This window comes from Balaenoptera physalus (assembly GCF_965194825.1).
Source record: "Balaenoptera physalus genome assembly, chromosome: 7".
Classification (NCBI taxonomy): Eukaryota; Metazoa; Chordata; class Mammalia; order Artiodactyla; family Balaenopteridae; genus Balaenoptera; species Balaenoptera physalus.
Window position 1 is genome coordinate 66,561,074 of NC_138886.1, and position 18,057 is coordinate 66,579,130.

At 35.0% G+C, this 18,057-nt stretch overlaps 1 protein-coding gene across 6 annotated transcripts in view; it reads left to right on the forward strand.

Annotated features, from left to right (window-relative positions):
- Positions 1-18,057, forward strand: part of CNTLN (centlein) — a 366,460-nt gene that overhangs the window by 94,114 nt on the left and 254,289 nt on the right. For all 6 annotated transcript variants that reach the window (XM_082467994.1, XM_082467993.1, XM_082467992.1 and 3 more), the window contains exons 4-5: positions 8,000-8,134; positions 8,743-8,922. In XM_082467994.1, coding sequence (XP_082324120.1) covers positions 8,000-8,134; positions 8,743-8,922 — 315 coding nt within the window. The remainder of the gene's footprint in view (positions 1-7,999; positions 8,135-8,742; positions 8,923-18,057) is intronic.

Genomic DNA, 18,057 nt, shown 5'->3' on the forward strand with positions numbered 1-18,057 from the left:
GGGCAACTAAGCCCACGCGCTTCAACTATTGAGCTTGGACGCCTCAACTGGAGAGCCTGCGTGCCACAAACTACAGAGCCCATGCGCTCTGGAGTCTGCATGCCACAACTACAGAGCCCACATGCCCTGGAGCCCATGTACCACAGCTAGAGAGAAGTCCGCGTGCCACAGCTAGAGAGAAGCCCACATGCTGCAATGAAGAGTGTGCGTGCTGCAACTAAATATACTGCATGCTGCAACGAAGATACTGCCTGCTGCAAGTAACACCCGGTGCAGCCAAAAAATAAAATAAAAATAATAAAGTCTATCTTGTCTGATATGAGTATTGCTACTCCAGCTTTCTTTTGTTTCCCATTTGCATGGAATATCTTTTTCCATCCCCTCACTTTCAGTCTGTATGTGTCCCTAGGTCTGAAGTGGGTCTCTCGTAGACAGCATATACACGGGTCTTGTTATTGTATCCATTCAGCCAGTCTGTGTCTTTTGGTTGGAGCATTTAATCCATTTACATTCAAGGTAATTATCGATATGTATGTACATTCAAGGTAATTATTGATATGTATGTTCCTATTACCATTTTCTTAATTGTTTTGGGTTTGTTTTTGTAGGTCTTTTTCTTCTCTTGTGTTTCCTGCCTAGAGAGTTCCTTTAGCATTTGTTGTAGAGCTGGTTTGGTGGTGCTGAATTCTCTTAGCTTTTGCTTGTCTGTAAAGCTTTTGATTTGTCTGTCGAGTCTGGATCAGATACATGCTGGGTAGAGTAATCTTGGCTGTAGGTTTTTCCCTTTCATCACTTTAAATATGTCCTGCCACTCTCTTTTGGCCTGCAGCATTTCTGCTGAAAAATGAGCTCATAACCTTATGGGGATTCCCTTGTAGTTTATTTGTTGCTTTTCCCTTCCTGCTTTCAATATTTTTTCTTCATATTTAATTTTTTTTAGCTTGATAACATGTGTCTTGGCATGTTTCTCCTTGGGTTTATCCTGTATGGGACTCTCTGCGCTTCCTGGACTTGGGTGGCTATTTCCTTTCCCATGTTAGGGAAGCTCTTGAGTATAATCTGTTCAGATATTTTCTTAGGCCCTTTCCCTTTCTCTTCTTCTTCTTCTGGGACCCCTATAATTCGAATGTTGGTGCATTTAATGTCCCAGAGGTCTCTGAGACTGTCCTCATTTCTTTTCATTCTTTTTTCTTTATTCTGCTCTGCATCAGTTATTTCCACCATTCTGTCTTCCAGGTCACTTATCCGTTCTTCTGCTTCAGTTATTCTGCTATTGATTCCTTCTAGGGTATTTTTCATTTCAGTTATTGTGCTGTTCATCACTGATTGTTTGTTCTTTGGTTCTTCTAGGTCCTTGTTAAATATTTCTTTTATCTTCTCGATCCATGCCTCCATTGTGTTTCCGAGATCTTGGATCATCTTTACTATCATTACTCTGAATTGTTTCTCAGGTAGATTGCCTATTGCCTCTTCATCTATTTGGTCTTGTGGGATTTTACCTTGCTCCTTCATCTGCAACATATTTCTCTGTCATCTCATTTTGTCTAACTTGCTTTGTTTATGGTCTCCTTTCTGTGGGCTGCAGGGTTGTGGTTCCTCTTGCTTCTGTGGTCTTCCCCCTGGTGAGTGAGGTTGGTCCAGGGGCTTGTGTAGGTTTCCTGGTGGTAGGGACTGGTGCTTACGCTCTGGTGGGTGGATCTGAGTGTTTTCCCTCTAATGGCAGGGCTGCACCAGGTGGTGTGTTTTGGGGAGTCTGAGCTTAGTATGGCTTTAAGCAACCTGTCTGTGGACGGGTGGGGCTGTGTTCATGTCTTGCTGGTTGTTTGGTGTGAGGTGTCCAGCACTAGAGCCTGCAGGCAGTTGAGTGGAGCCAGGTCTTGGTGTTGATATGGATACCTCCAGCAGAGCGCACTCCAATTAATATTCCCTGGGCCTGGGAATTCTCTGGTGGTCCAGCATGCTGGACTCTGTGCTCCCACCATGGAGGCCCAGGCCTGACCCCTGGCCAGGGAACCAAGACCTCAGAAGCTGCACAGTGTGGCCAGAGAAATAAGAAAAAAAAAAGGAAAAGTAAAGAAAACTAACAGAGAAATAAAACCCAAGACAAATAGCAAAAACAAAAGCAAACGAGCAGCAGGAACAACAACACAACACACACACACCCACACATACACACAGAAAAAAAAATAAGAGAACAAAGAATTCAAAAATGAGAGAAATCAATATGGACTAAAGTAATAAGAACAAAAAATGAAAAATAAAACAGGAAGCAAGCAAAAAAGTGAAGAAAACATAAAATATACACATGAAAGCAATAAAAATAAAATAAAATAAAACAAAAATCAAAGAACCAAAGCCAGAAAAAAACCACAAAACAACCAAAAAGTAAAATAAAAATAGAAAAATTAAAAATATATATATTAAAAAAACTAAAAAATAAGAATAAAAGATAAAAAATAAAGCAACAGCACCAACAACTGAACAAAATGAAACAAACAATAAAAGCATAACAGTAATAAATATATTTTCCTGGGGCATCCTCTCTCAGTGTCCTTGCTCCCACAGTGAGCCACAGCCAATCCCCGCCTCCCAGGGAGGCCTTCTAATACCTCTGCATAGGTCTCTGCACCTGCTGTGGGCACTGTGGGGCCAGCTCAGAGTCTGACCTGGCCTGACTCTCACGTGTACTTGCCCCCAAAGTCCACTGCTGTGAAGGCTACACTGAACTCAATTGTTGGAACACTCGTCTGTTCAGGTATCTCACAGACGCAAGATTTACCAACCCGATCTCGGGGATTTAATCCACAGCTTCTGCAGCTGCATGGAAAGATTTCTGTTCCTCTTGCTTAGTTGCACTGCCCCTGGGGCTCAGCTTCGGTTTTGATCCCTTCTCTGCATGTGTGCCACCTTCCTTCCTTGCCCAGGCATGAGGGAGCAGAAGCCGCAGCTGATTGGGTCACACTTACTCAGGCCGGGGAGGGCACAGCAGCTACAGTTGGTGGGGCGGCCACAATTGGGGTGTGTGTGAGTTGCCTGCGGCGGCAGGGACCAGCAGGCAGTTGCAACAGACTGTGGTGCACTGGCTCTGGTGGGAGTCCCTCCTGGTACCCGTGGATGCAGGAGCTGGCATGTGAGGGTGGTGGCTGCCCTGCCCCGCCCCCATGCGCCACTCAACAATGTCACTTCACCTTCCAGGCAGACCACACTTCCTCTATGGGCATTCCTGGCTGTGCTTCCGTCACTCCCGTCCCCTCTGCTGTGCCCGTGGAGGCAGAGGCCGGCTGCAAAGGGGTTGTAATGGTGGCCCTGCCCCTTGCATGCCACTCAAGAGTGATGCCTTGCTTCTATGGTGTCCGGAACTTTTCCCACAAACTTTCGTGGTTGTAGAGCTCCTTACTCCTGTCCCTTCAGGCTGTCTTTTCGTAGCCAACAGCTGTCCCTTCCCTGGGTCCTCACTCCAAACCCGATTTTCCAGCACCCAGACCTTGTTTGCAATAGGTGACTCATGACTCAGGCTGGAATGCACAGAGCTGTGGTGTAGACCATGTGTGCAGTTCTTACTTTGCCCTGCCTTCCACTGACCAATGGCTGCTTCTCCTTTGATTCCCCCGAAGGTCCTTTTCTGTCCCAGCTGATTTCCCCACCATGAGGGAGTTAGAATTTCTGAGTTGAGGGGACCTCTCCTCATCTTCAGCTTCCCGCCAGGGTTGCTGGTCCCATTTTTGATTCCTCTTTTCTTTTTTTTTTCTTTCTTTCATCTTACCCAGTTGTGAGGGGATTTTTCTTGTCCTTTTAGGTTCTGAAGTCTTCTACTAATGTTCAGCAGGTGCTCTATGAGAATTGTTCTATTTGTAGATGTATTCTTGATGTACTTGCGAGGAGCAACGAATTCCACGTCTTCCTATTCTGCCATCTTGACTCCTCCACGCTAGGGCATATTTTTAAATGTCTGTGTTCCCTTTCCCCCCACAGAAAGCAGGAAGGGACTTTTCTCTGATCTTCACGGTGACAATCTGATCGTGCTCCTGTGTGTAGAATTCACGAAATTATGGGAACTCCTCTAGACTGGGCCCTCCCAGACATTTTAACTCTCAAACATGTCCACACTGATCCTCCAGTAATTTTTTAATTGCAAATTTGATTTTCCTACCTTGTTCCTGGTTTCCATGGAGTTTCCTTTCTTCTGGGTTTTTGCTCTGCTAAATTGTCATTCTCTGTATCTGCCTGTCTCTCTAGTTTTGGGAACAGCAATTTGCCCTATGACCTCAGTTCTCTGATGATTCTAGGAAGAGGTGTTGATTTTCAGTTTGCTCAGCTTTTTTCATGTTGTGTGAAAAGGAGAGACAACTTCCAAGTTCCTACATCCTGGATTGGAAGCCAGAAGTCCCTCCATTATGTTTTTGTTGTTCCATTGAGTAATGTTCAATAGCCATTACTTTTCCAAACTTGTAGTCTGTGGAATAGAGTAACAGTTAAGAATGATGATTCCTTTAGTTTATTTAAATCTTAACTATGTTTCTAGTCAAACTACTAGAAAGTCACACACACACAATTTTTTTAGCTAGTTGCAGAAAAACTTTCATAGAACAATCTAATAATATAACATATTTTATTGATAATAGTATAAAAATTGCCATATATCTTCTTTTGGTAAGACTACGCTTTAACCTTTGTTGCTGTTAGTTATAAAGTAAATTTTGTAATAAATTTCTCCTTCAAGTATTGTATTAGCTAACACGACTCTACTAATAACCAAGTGTATTGTATTCAATTAGATGATTTTTTTAAACATTATATTTCTCTTTTTCCTTACCTTCTAGGAAGCTCATAGATAAGTTTTGGTTCCCAGGTACATTTAATTCTCTCACCCCTTCCCCTTTCTCCATTTGCCATTGTTTTAGTTGTTGTGGTTTCATTACTTGTTTTTTTAATTAAAATTTTTATGTGCATTTGAAAGTAGGTCATATAAATAATGTATTAACTATGCTCAAGTATTGCCTCCTACAGTTTTAGGTCTTCTATGCCACTGCTGCCACACCCCACTTTTTTTCAAAAATGCTTCATATTCACTATCATTCTCTTCTTACTCTATAGACTTCTTTTGACCATGATTTGAATTATTCATTTCATGGCTTATCCATAATAAATTATTTGTTTGAGACATACTTTCTCTTGTCACTCTTTATGCTTTATGGTTCCTCTGAGTTCTAATTGCTATTTTAATATTAACTCAAGGCAGACCATTAAGAATGTACTCTACTGTATCCAGAAAAGTTTGTTTGAAAAGGTTTCATGAAGCTAAATTTAGGACTTAGAGGGTATTATGCTTAGTGAAGTAAGTCAGAGAAAGACAAATAATATATGATATCACTTATATGTGGAATCTGAACAATAAAACAAACTAGTGAATATAACAAAAAAGAAACAGACTCACATAGAGAGAACAAACTAGTGGTTACCAGTGGGGAGAGGAAAGGGGGAAGGGACAAGATAGGTGTAGGGGATTAAGAGGTACAAACTACTATGTATAATGTAAATAAGCTAAAAGGATATATTGTACAGCACAGGGAATATAGCCATTTTGAATAATAACTATAAATGGAGTATAACCTTTAAAAATTGTGAATCATGTTATTATTATAAATCAACTATACCTCAATAAAAAAGAAAACAAAATAAATGAATTGTAACTATATATACCTATGCTTTCATTATAGAAACTAGATCATTGAGGGTATATTTTATCAGGAAAATATTTTCAGTTATACAAAATTTAACAGATCTTTGAGAGTTTATCAGTCCTCTTCCATTGGGAGTACATCTTTGTCTAACTTATTACTTTAATGATTATAATATATAATACCAGTTATTAAACTAATTATCAAAATTTGATAGTTTTGGTTAACTAAGTTCCCACTGTATTTTGTGTTTTTATTTAAAAATTAAGTCTATATTTGTCCTGTGGATTACTAAATTCACTCAAATGCCAACATTTTAATATATTAAATAATTTTCATGAAAGGGCTTGCTATTGGTGTCATTTATATTGTCAAGTTTAGTTCACATTATTGGGCAAACCCTTCTGAACCTTAAATCATTTGATCTAGTGTCTCACCTTCCTGACAGTCTCCAGAATAGATGAGGATGCTCAATTTTTGTCATTTCTCCTTTGAAAGGATAGGCCTGTAGGTATTTCAGTCTTAGTGTTCATATGATTGAATTTATCATTCAGTGTCAGTCTCATTCATAAACATTTACTATAATCTAGTTTGGGAGATAGTATGAGTACATAGATAATCAGTAAGACTAGGTAATTTGTTATGTGTCAGATGAATAATGTAGGCAATACAGAAATTTAGAAATAGCAGAAATTACTGTGATAGCTGGGGAAGGCTTCATTGAGGAGGTAGAAATTGAATCTTGAAGGAGGCTAAGACTTAGATGAGAAAAGAAAAATAGGCTATGAATTGTGGATGGGCTATGTTTATGCATCTGTTTTTATGCTGTTTGATTGATGTCAAACACATTTTGATATGCCCTAATAATTAAAATAGGAAATAAAAATTAAAACTAATATGAGGTACCATTTATACCTCATTTGTAAAAACTTACCAAGCTTGAGCGTCATGTTGGTGCACATGTGGAGCTATGAGAACTCTTGAAGTGCATATAGCCAAGAACTAGTAATGCCACCTCTTAATATAAATAATCAAGAGCAATGTTTTATTAATATGATCCCCACACTGAAAAAAATACATTTTACTTCATGACCCAGTATACACAGAGATGAAATAAAAGTTTCATATATACACTACTATATACACTACTATATATAAAATAGATAACTAATAAGGATCTACTCTATTATGGCGTATATGGAAAAAGAGTACGAAAGAGTGGATATATGTATGTGTATAACTGATTCACTTTACTGTGCAGCAGAAACTTACACAACATTATAAATCAACTATACTCCAATAAGAATTTAAAAAAAATGTAGTTCTTACTATATATAATAAAGCTAAAATATAACAAAGCATATATCAAGTATGAATTTAATAATGTTTAAATAAAATAGAAATTCTAAATTAAACACTGCAAAAAAATTTAAGAGATACTAGTTTCAGATATTGGTTGAAAAAATGAGTGGGTTGACAAAAGTTGAGTAAGTTTAGTAAAGAGTTAATATCAGGACATGGATGTCAGTTTTAGCATGTTGGCTCGAGGTGGCAGCAGATAATTCAGATGGAGGTATTTTAGAGAAAACTGGAAATGTAGGATTGGTGATTGGGAAAGAATCAGGGCTGGATTATGGATTGGGTAGTCTTTCAGACAGATGAGATCAGAAGCCAAGAGAGTGGGTAAATTTTCTGAGGGAAAAGTTGTAAAGATTTGAGAAGAGGGAAACTAAGAATTGAGTCATGGATACATCCTCCAATTAGCTATCATTTACTCTGGTAGGTGAGAAGAATATTCAGTTAAAAATTATGGCAGTTTTAATATTCTGAATATTCTTTCTACAGAGCAAGATACTTTTTGTATCAAGACAGACTTTCCATTTTTCGTTCTTTAAAATTGCTTATGCTTTCACAAAACTGTATTCATTTGTCTAAAAAATGTTTTCTTCCAAATGATAGTCAAATAGAGGATAATTCTTATCTTAGCTACATAAGCATTTTCTTTAATTAGAATGTTTTGTAAAATTTCGTTTTTTTCCTATAACACACAGAAATCCAAAAAGTTTGCTTTCTGTATGTGGCTTAATATTTGGTATCCAGTTTTTATGGGTTCTTCATCTTAAACTAGTAAGTCAGTACCATATTTGCACATTTTACTTGAAAATCTCTGGGCATGTCATAGGAAATGAGTATTATGATAATGGATGTTATTATGAAAGGTAGTTAATTCTAATATTATCAGTCAAAATCTAAAACTTTTTACATAAAATTATTTTTTCTTAGAAAAACCAGCTCATCAGTAATTTTGCTTTTTTCCATAGAGAGAATCAGGACTAAAACAGGAAATAAATGACCTTGTAAAACAGAAGATTGCAGTAGATGAAGAAAATGCTTTCTTAAGGAAAGAATTCAGTGACTTGCAGAAGAAATTTAAAGATAAAAGTCAAGAAGTTAAGGTGTGTTGACTTGTACATAGTTTTACAGTACTTTCTTTGAAGTCCTACTTAAAGCTTTGTCAGCCTTTGTGGCACAGAAAGTGACAAGCTTGGAGGAAAAATTGCCTTAGGCCCTGCTGTACCATACAGTTTTCTCACATGCAAAAACTCTGAGAAAGATGCTTTAAAGCTAAGACTCTAAGCTTTATAACTTTCAGATAAATAGTTAATGATGGAAATGGAGCTAAGAAAGTAAGAGTGTGAATATGTGGCTTCTTGTAATTAGATTCTGATGGGACTGGCATTATTAATTGATAAAACCCAGGTCTGGAAGGATATGTCTGTGTGGGTCTCAAAAATAGCTGGGGACAGCATCAAAGGCAGCTCGATCAATTAATGGGCTCTTTGCAAATGTGTACTCATCAAAGCTGTCATCCAGTGAAAAAATATGACCCATCCACCTGCATGAAAAGAGGCCAATGAAAGTATACAGGTGACCTTGGCCATCAAATATAGAAGCTGCTGTGGGGGTAAAATTGCACAGTTTATATTTGCTGATTAGTTCTCACCTGTTTTTTGGTTTGTTTCATTTTGGTTTTTTTATCGGCCCCTGTGGTACTGTTCTACAGGACACTAAAGAGTGTGTACAGAATAAGGAAGAGCAAAACAGACTGGTTATAAAAAATATGAAGGAGGAAAATGAGAAATTAAGTACCCACTGCGCTGACCTGCTAAATGACCTGGAGAAACTGAGGAAACAGGAAGCACATTGGAGAAAAGAAAAGTATAGCATTGATGCAAAAATAAAGGTATGCAATTAGAATGGAATCCGTGCTGTTATTTTGGATCTAACTTCTTATAGGAAGTTTATTACATGTTATTTTCTTTAAATAACAAGTTATATATTCATATCCACCAGTGGGGACTAGCATTAATTTATATTCCTTCAGTTAAGACCCACAGCTTTTTAAAAATTGATGTTGCAAAGCAGGAAACTGACTTCAAATACTTATCTAAAATGTAATCATTAAAAAATAAAGGCTATTGCATTTTGAAATAAAACATGTTTTGAAAAAACATATTTAGAATTATGAATTTTGGCTTTTTTCAGTTAGGGATTAAATTTATAAATATAGCTAGGATTCATTGCAGTATGGTTTTAATACTGTATTTTCCAGGTCCTTTAAAAACTATGTAAAAAAAGCACAAAACAGTTAAAAAATACTCACATGTGTTTTATATGTGTTTCTTTGGCTTGAGAGGGCCTTATTCATCGTAAAATTTTATTTTTATAGAAGATAAAAGGTACAATCAATCTTTATAATATTCTTATATCCTTTTTGATCAGTTATTTTTCAAAATAATATTTTTTTGTAGCTTTTTCTTGGTCTTGAGAATGTTTTTGTTCATTTTTTCCCATCGAATTTCAGGTTTCTCTTTTAACATAGATTTTGTTGAAAAGGCCTGAAACAAATTTTAGTGCTAGTAAATATGATAGTCCCTCTATGTATACATGCTTAAGAAGAATATATAACATAAGTATACACACATATATATATATATATATATATATATATATATATATATATAGCTATTAAAATATTGTAAGAATGGATATGTGTGTCTATACGTGTGTGTGAGTGTATGCATGTGTGCCTGATTATTTAAGGATTTGTCTTTCTGAGTGTGTGAATCTATTCATTGCAGATATTTAAGGAAATACATACAGTAATTCTGTTAGTGCACAATCAGGGAATGACTGAGCCATTGAGAGAAGTGAATTCTGGCACATTTGTTTTCTTATTTTTATATCAGTTTCTGCTTCCCTACAGCCTTTAAGCAGTTTGGTAGTGTCATAAGGGTAAGTGGTACTTCTTTGTGTTAATCATAGCTACATGATTTTTTGATGATGATTTCATTTCCTTCTTTGCCATTCAAATAGTCCATTCTGTGATTTACAGTTCTGACTCTTTTTTCTATTAGAGTGCTTATCTTTTCTTATTAATTTGTAAGCATTCTTTATTCTAGATAACAATACTTTAAAAAATATATATATATTACACATACCTTCTGTTCAGTGAGTCTTGAATAAGATGAATTAAACATTCAAAAATTTGTGAATTTTTATAGAGTCATTTTTATTATTTTCTTCTCTAATGTTTTTGTTTTAGAAGTCTTATATTCTGAAGTATTCCCTATCCTAAAAATTTTAATCTATTTAGAATTCATTTTTGGGTGTGGTGTTCCACACCATTTATTCAGTAGTTTATTGATCTGTGATGCAGTCTCTCTCACATCTCTAAGTTTCCATGGGTGTGTTTGGGTTTGTTTCTGGACTTCCTATTATTTTCATGGTTTTAGGTATTGTAGTTTTAGAATTATACTCGTTATTTTGTAGGGTGATCTACTTCTTTATTCTTCTTTTTATAAGTCATGGGCCCTATATGTGCCTCTTCACTATCTAATAATATTTAAGGATCATTTCATTAGTTTTACTGAAAAATTCTGTTAGAAAGCAGGTTGGAACATTATCTAATTTATGAATTAATTTTGGAAGAATTATAATCCTGCTATTTAAGAATGTGGCATATGGTTTTGTAATTTTCTTAAAATGGTACTGTTCATTTTTATTAGATTTGTTCCTAGCTATTAATATTAATGTTAAAATATTGTTTTATGCTAAATAATTTTTTTTGCTGAATAATGTTTGAAATTATATTTTTAATTAATTATTTCTAGAAGACAGCAATATTACTGAATTATCTTGAGCTTTTCAACAATTTTCCCTAAATGTCTTATTAGTTCCAAAAATGTGTACATTTTCTAGATTTTTCTAAGTTATATAATCACATTGTCAGTAAGAAAACTGCCTCTTTCTTTCCTTTTAGGGTATAATTCACATACCATACATTTAATCCATTTAAAGTGTACAGGCCAATAGTTTTTAGTTTATGCAGAGTTGTGCAACTATTATCAAAATTACTTTTAGAACATTTTCATCATCCCCAAAAGAAGCCCTGTAACCTTTAACAATCACTCCTCATTTATCCTTAGCTCTGCAGCCCGAGATAACCACTTATGGCCTTTCTCTCTTTATAGATTTATCTGCTCTAAACATTTCACATTAATGAAATTATAGTATATGATCTTTTGTGACTGACTTCTTCCACTTAGAATAATGTTTTCAGGGTTTATCCATGTTGTAACATGTATCAGTAGTTCATTCTTTTTATAGTTTAATAATATTCTATTATATAAATATCCTACATTTTATTCATTTATCTCAAGTAGAAGGACATTTGTGTTATGAATAATACTGCTACAAATATCTGTGTACAAGATTTTGTGTATACATCACACATTTTTATTTCTCATAGGTCCATACCAAAGAGAGAGATTACTAGGTCATGTGGTAATTCTGTTTTTAAGCTTCTGAGGAACTGTCAGACTGTTTTCAAAAGCAGCTGTACTATTTTACATTCCAAACAGGAGTTACTGAGGGTTCTGATTTCTCTTTGTCCTCGTCAGCACTTGTTATTGTCTGTCTTTTTGATTGGAGCCATCTTTGTGGATGTGAATGGCATCTCATTGTGGGTTTGATTTGCTTTTCCCTGATGGCTAATAATTCTGGTCATCGTTTTATATGTTATTGGCCATTTGCATGTCTTTGAAGAAATGTGAAATCATTTCTTTTGCATATATTCTGGATACAAGTCTCTTTTTATTGATATAATTTGACACTATTTTCTTCAGTTTTCTGAGTTGTTTTTTACATCCTTAATGGTAGTATTTGAACACAAAAGTTTAAAATTTTGATAATTAATTTATCTACTTTTTCTTTTGTTGCCCATGCTTTTGGGCATTCTCAGATGCATCTCAGATATGCATCTTGAGAAACCATTGCCTAATCCAAGATCATGAAGATGGACACTTTTGTTTTCTTCTAAGAGTTTTATTTCTTACATTTAGATCTTGATCCATTTTGAGTTAATTTTTGAATATGATGTTTGATAGGAATCCAGCTTCATTCTTTTGCACGTGTATTCAGTTGTGCCAGCTCTGTTTGTTAAAAAAGACTGTTCTTCCCCCACTGGATTTATCCTACCATGTTTATCGAAAATCAGTTGACTGTAAATATAAGGATTTATTTCTGGACCTCAATTCTGTTCCTTTGATCTATACATTTATCCTCATGCCTGTGCCACACTACATTGATTATTGTAGACTTATAGTAAGTTTTGCAGTTGGGATTTGTGTGTCCTCCAAATTTATTCTTCCTTTTTCAAGGTTGGCTATTCTGTGTGTCTTGCATTTCTATATGAATTTTAGAATCAGCTTTTCCATTTCTTGCAAAAAAAAGCAAGCTGAGATGATTTTGATAGAGATTGTATAGAATCAGAAGATCAATATGGAGAGTGTTACCATCTTAATATTATAACTCTGATTCATCAACATGGGATGTTTCATTTATTTAGAAACTTCTTTAATTTATTTCAACAATGTATTATAGTTTTCAGAGTATAACTTTGTATTTCTTTGGGTACATATATTTTGAAATATTTAATTATTTTTATGTTATTCTAAGTGGAATTATTTCTTAATTTTCTTTTTTGATGGTGCATTCCTAATGTAAAGGTACACAATTAATTTTTGTATATTAATCTTGTATCTTGCAACCTACCTAAACAGGTTTATTCCTTAGGATTTTCTATGTGTAAGATCATGTCATCTGTAAGTATAGATTGTTTTCTTCCTTTCTAATATGTATGTCTTTTAGTTTTCTTCCTTTCTAATATGTATGTCTCTTGTCTCATTTTATTGCCTGTTGCCCAGACTAGACCCTCTAGTATGAAGTTAAATAGAAAAGAGAGAGAGTGGACCTCTATGTCTTCTTCTGATCTCAGGAGGAAAGGAGTCACTCTTTGACCCTTAGGTATGATATTAGCGCTGAGTTTTTTTGTTGATGTACCTTATCAGTTTGAGGAAGTTCCCTTCTATTCCTAGTTAGTTATTTTTTATCATGAAGGGGTATTGGGTTTTGGCAAATAAATGCTTTTTATGTATCTATTGAAATGGTTATGTGGTTTTTGTCTGTCATTTTATTGGTATGTCATATTACCATACTTGATTTTTGGATGTTAAACCAACCTTATGCTGGTGGGATATCTTTATCTTTATCTGGCTTTGGTATCAGATAATGCTAGCCTTAAAGAATGAATTAGGAAGTGTTCCCTCCCTTATATTTTTTTGGAAGAATTTGAACAAGATTGGTGTTAATTCTTTTAAAATGTTTGGTAGAATTCACCAGTGAAACCACCTGGTCCTGGAATTTTCTGTGTTGGGACGTTTTGATAACAGATTCAACCCCTTCGCTTATTATGGGTTTGAGATTTTCTATTTATTCTTGAGTTAGTTTAGGTATTTTGTATGTTTATTGGAATTTGTGCTTTTCATCTACGTTGTCTAATTTGTTGATGGACAACTGTTTATAGTATTCTCTAGTCATCTTTATAATTTCTGTATGGTTAGTAGTAGTGTCTTTACTTTCATTTCTGATTTTAGTTACTTATATCCTTTTTCTTTTTTTCTTTGTCAGTCTAGCTAAATGTTAGTTAATTTTGTTGTTCTCTTCAAAAGAGTCAGCTTTTGATTTAGTTGATTATATTGTTTAGTTATTCCCTTAAAAATGTTTCTACAATAACCTTCGTTGTTTCTTTCCTTCTTCTCTCTTTGGATTCACTCTGCTATTTTCTGTTTCTTTAAAATATAAAGTTACATTATTGATTTGAGATATGTCACCTTTTTTAGTGTAAGCATTTACAGCTATACGTTTCCCTCTGAGCATTGCCTTTGCCACATCCTGTAAGTTTTGGCATGTTATGTGTTTTTTTAAAAAAAAATTATTTATTTTTGGCTGCGTTGGGTCTTCATTACTGCATGCAGGCTTTCTCTAGTTGAGGCGAGTGGGGGATAGTCTTTATTGTGGTGTGCGGTCTTCTCATTGCAGTGGCTTCTCTTGTTGCAGAACATGGGCTGTAGGCACACAGGCTTCAGTAGTTGTGGCACGCAGGCTCAGTAGTTGTGGCTCATGGGCTCTAGAGCGCAGGCTCAGTAGTCGTGGCGCACGGGCTTAGTTGCTCCATGGCATGTGGGATCTTCCTGGACCAGGGCTTGAACCTGTGTCTCCTGCATTGGCAGGCAGATTCTTAACCACTGCGCCACCACAGAGGTCCTAGCATGTTATGTTTTTGTTTTCATTTGTCTCTGGATATTTTCTGATTCTCTTGTGATTTCTTCTTTGATCTGTTGGCTGTTTAAGTGTGTATTGTTTTATTTCCATATATTTTGAATTTTTCAGTTTTCCTTCTGTTACTGAGTTCTAGGTCCATTCCACTGTGGTTGGAAAAGATACTTTGTATGATTTTAATTTTTTTAAGTTTATTATGAGCTTTTGTATTGCTTGACATGTGGTCTGATATGGCAAATGTTCTGTGTGTACTTAAGAAATATGTGTATTCTTCTGTTTTGAGGTAGAGTGTTCCATATACATCTGTTAGGTATACTTGGTTCATAGTGTTTTTCAGGCTCTTTGTATCCTTAGTGACCATCTATATAGATGTTCTATCATTATTTAAAGTGGCCTATTGAATTCTCCAACTATTATTGTAAAACTCTATTTCTTCCTTCAATTCTATACTTTATATATTTTAAGGCTATGTTTTTTGGTGCATGTATGTTTATAGTGGTTACACCTAGATGAATTGACTCATTGATCAATATATTATGTCCTCTTTTGTCTCTTATAATAGTTTTTGACTTAGTTTATTTTGTCCAATATTCTTATGTCCATCCTAGCTCTCTTTTGTTTATTATTTTCATGGAATATCTTTTCTCATCCTTTCATTTTCAATCTTTTTGTGTCTTTGGATATGATAGTCTCTTTTAAAAACATATAGTTGTATAATGTTTTTTAATCCATTCTGTGTCTGCCTTTTTGATTGGAGAGTTTAATCCATGTACATTTAAAGTACTTACTAGTGAGTAAAGACTAACTTCTGCCAATTTATTACTTGTGTGCTGTATGTCTTATAGATTTTTTTGTCCCTCATTTCCTCTATAACTGTCTTCCTTTGTGCTAAGTTGATTATTTGTAATGGCACATTTTGATTCCCTTCTCATTTTGGGGTGTATATTCTATTGATATTTTCTTTGTCATTACCTTGAAGATTACATTTAACATCCTAAACTTATAACAGTATAATTTCAGTTGATACCAACTTATCTTCAGTAGCATACAAAACTGTTCTGCTATATTGCTTTTTCCTTCCATTTCAAGTTATTGTTGTCACAAGTGACATCTTTATAAAATGTGTGCCCTATAATACAGATTTAAAATTTTTTATGTTTGTCTCTGAAATTATGTATGATTTACTTCTTCTTCCCAAAGAAGTAGGGTTAAAACCAAATATAAAACAGTATTGAATTTTATATTTGACCATGTATTTACCTTTACTGGAGCCTTTATTTCTTCATATGGCTTTGAGTTATCATTATGTATTCTTACATTCTATCTGAAGGAATTCCATTAGCATTTCTTGTACATTAGATTTAATAATGAACTCCTTCAGCTTTTATATGTGAATGTAAAATTTTTGAAGGACAGTGTTGCTGGTTATAGAATTCAATGTTGACTTCTTTTTCTTTCAACACTTTAAATATATCATCCCATTGCCTTCTGGCTTGCATGATTTCTGATGAGAAATCAGCTGTTAATCTCATTAACAATCCCTTGTATGTGACAAGTCACTCTCTTTTGTTACTTTCAAGATTCTCTCCTTGTTTTTGGATAAATTTCATAAGTTTGATTTTAGCGTATCTTAGTGTAGGTCTCTTTCTGTTAATCTTACTTGGAATTTGTTATGGTCTTTGGCTTTATAGATACATATCTTTCATCAAAATTGGGACTTTTTTGGCTCTTATTTCTTCAGTGTTGTTTCTGCCCCTTTTTCTGTCTCTTCTCTTTCTGGGACTCCCTTAATGTATATATTGGTCTGCTTAATGGTGTCCCACTGTTCTCATAGGCTCTATTCACTTTTCTTCATTCTTCTTTTTTTTCTGCTGCTCAGATTCAATAATTTCACTTGTTCTGTCTTCTAGTTTGCTGATTCTTTCTTCTGCCTGCTCACATCTGTTGTTGAACCCTCTGGTGAATTATTTATTTTTGTTATTATACTTTTTACCTCCAGAGTTTGATTGATTTTTATAATCTCAAGCTCTTTATTGATATTCTTTTGGTTTATACATTGTTTTTCTGATTTGCTTTAGTTCTTTTTACATATTTTTCTTCAGCTCTTTGGGTATATTTAAGATAGTTGTTTTAAAGTTTTGCCTTGTAAATCTGATATCTGAGGTTTCTCAGGGATAGTTTCTGTTAATTTTTGTGTTCCTTTGAATAGGCTATACTTTCCTGTTTCTTTGTATGCCTTGTGATTTTTTGTTGTTGTTGAAAAGTGGGTATTTGTGTTAGCAAATTTATAATGTTATAACTCTGGAAATCAGATTCTATCCCTTCCCAAGACTTTGCTGCTTCTTTAATTGCTGAAGGGTATGGTAGTCTTTTTATCTTCCAATTGACTTTTGCACAGTCTCTAGTCCTTGTTCTGTTTAGTCATTGAAGTCTCTGTCCTTTAGCTTTTGTCTGTTCCTGTTGTGACGGAAGTTATCCTTGGCTGACAGGAGCTAAAACAAACAAACAAACAAAAACAAAACAAAACAAAAAATAGAAAAAAAACACACACAGAGATACAGAACAGATCTCTCCCCTAGTCTTTGTAGATTGGCTCTCCAATGGGGCATTCCTTTAATACTTTTCCAGACTTACACTAAGCTCAGGGGTTATCCCAAAGTGAAAGCATAGGGTAGCTCTGGAGTTTTGTGAATATGCATCTTTCTATGAGCATATGTTTGGATTTCAGAACACTCCCATATGTATCAGTATTTTTGAATGTCTTATTTTCCCAAATAATTTCCTACAGAGTTTAGTCCCATGACTTAGGCATTGTATTGAATATCTCAACCAGTCATCTTTTGCCCTAGGAATCTGTGGTTTATTAGTTTACTTTATGGCATTTTTGAGCCATATTCTCCACTTTTCCAGTCTGTGTTCCCAGTCAGGTCTGAGATAATCACTTTGCTTTATTTCTTCAGGTAACCCCTAGACAAATTAGAGCAGACACATACAGTAATTTGCTAGGAAAGTTTGTTCTGCTCTCTCTCAAACCAGGAAGGATTCCTTACTGGGAACATTGGCTACTGCCACTATATGAATTACACTGTTTTAAGATTCCTGGCTTTAAGATGGCTAGTGTGCTGAGAATAAGGTGGGGAAGGGCAAATAAAAACTTCACAAATCTGTTATCCAGTTTCTAAGTTGCTTTTTTCTTGGTTCAGCATTTTTCTTTGTTACTGTAAAATTTTGAATGCTTTCTAGAGTTTTTGCAACATTGGTTGTAACAGTTTCTGCTGTTTTTCTCCATGTTTCTGCAAGAGTGCTTGGAGCTGCATATTCTCCATTTTGCCGGTGTCACCCATTGCATTCATTTATAAATGATAGCTTTCCTGGATATAGTATTCTGTTTTGGCAATGTTTTACTTTGAGCATTTTGAATATGTTATCTCATTGTCTCTATCCTTCATTATTTCTGAAGAAAAGTCAGTTGCTAATCTTTTTGAGGTCTGTTGGAAATGATGAGTCGTTTTCTCTTTTGTTTTCTAAGAATTTCTCCATGTATTTGGCTTTCAGCATTTTTACCATGATGTGTCTGTTCGTGGATCTCTGTGTTTATAAATATTACTTGGAGTTTGTTGAGCTTCTTGGATTTGTAGATTAATGTTTTTCATCATTGTTTGGTAGTTTTTGACCATTATTTCTTTGAGTATTTTTT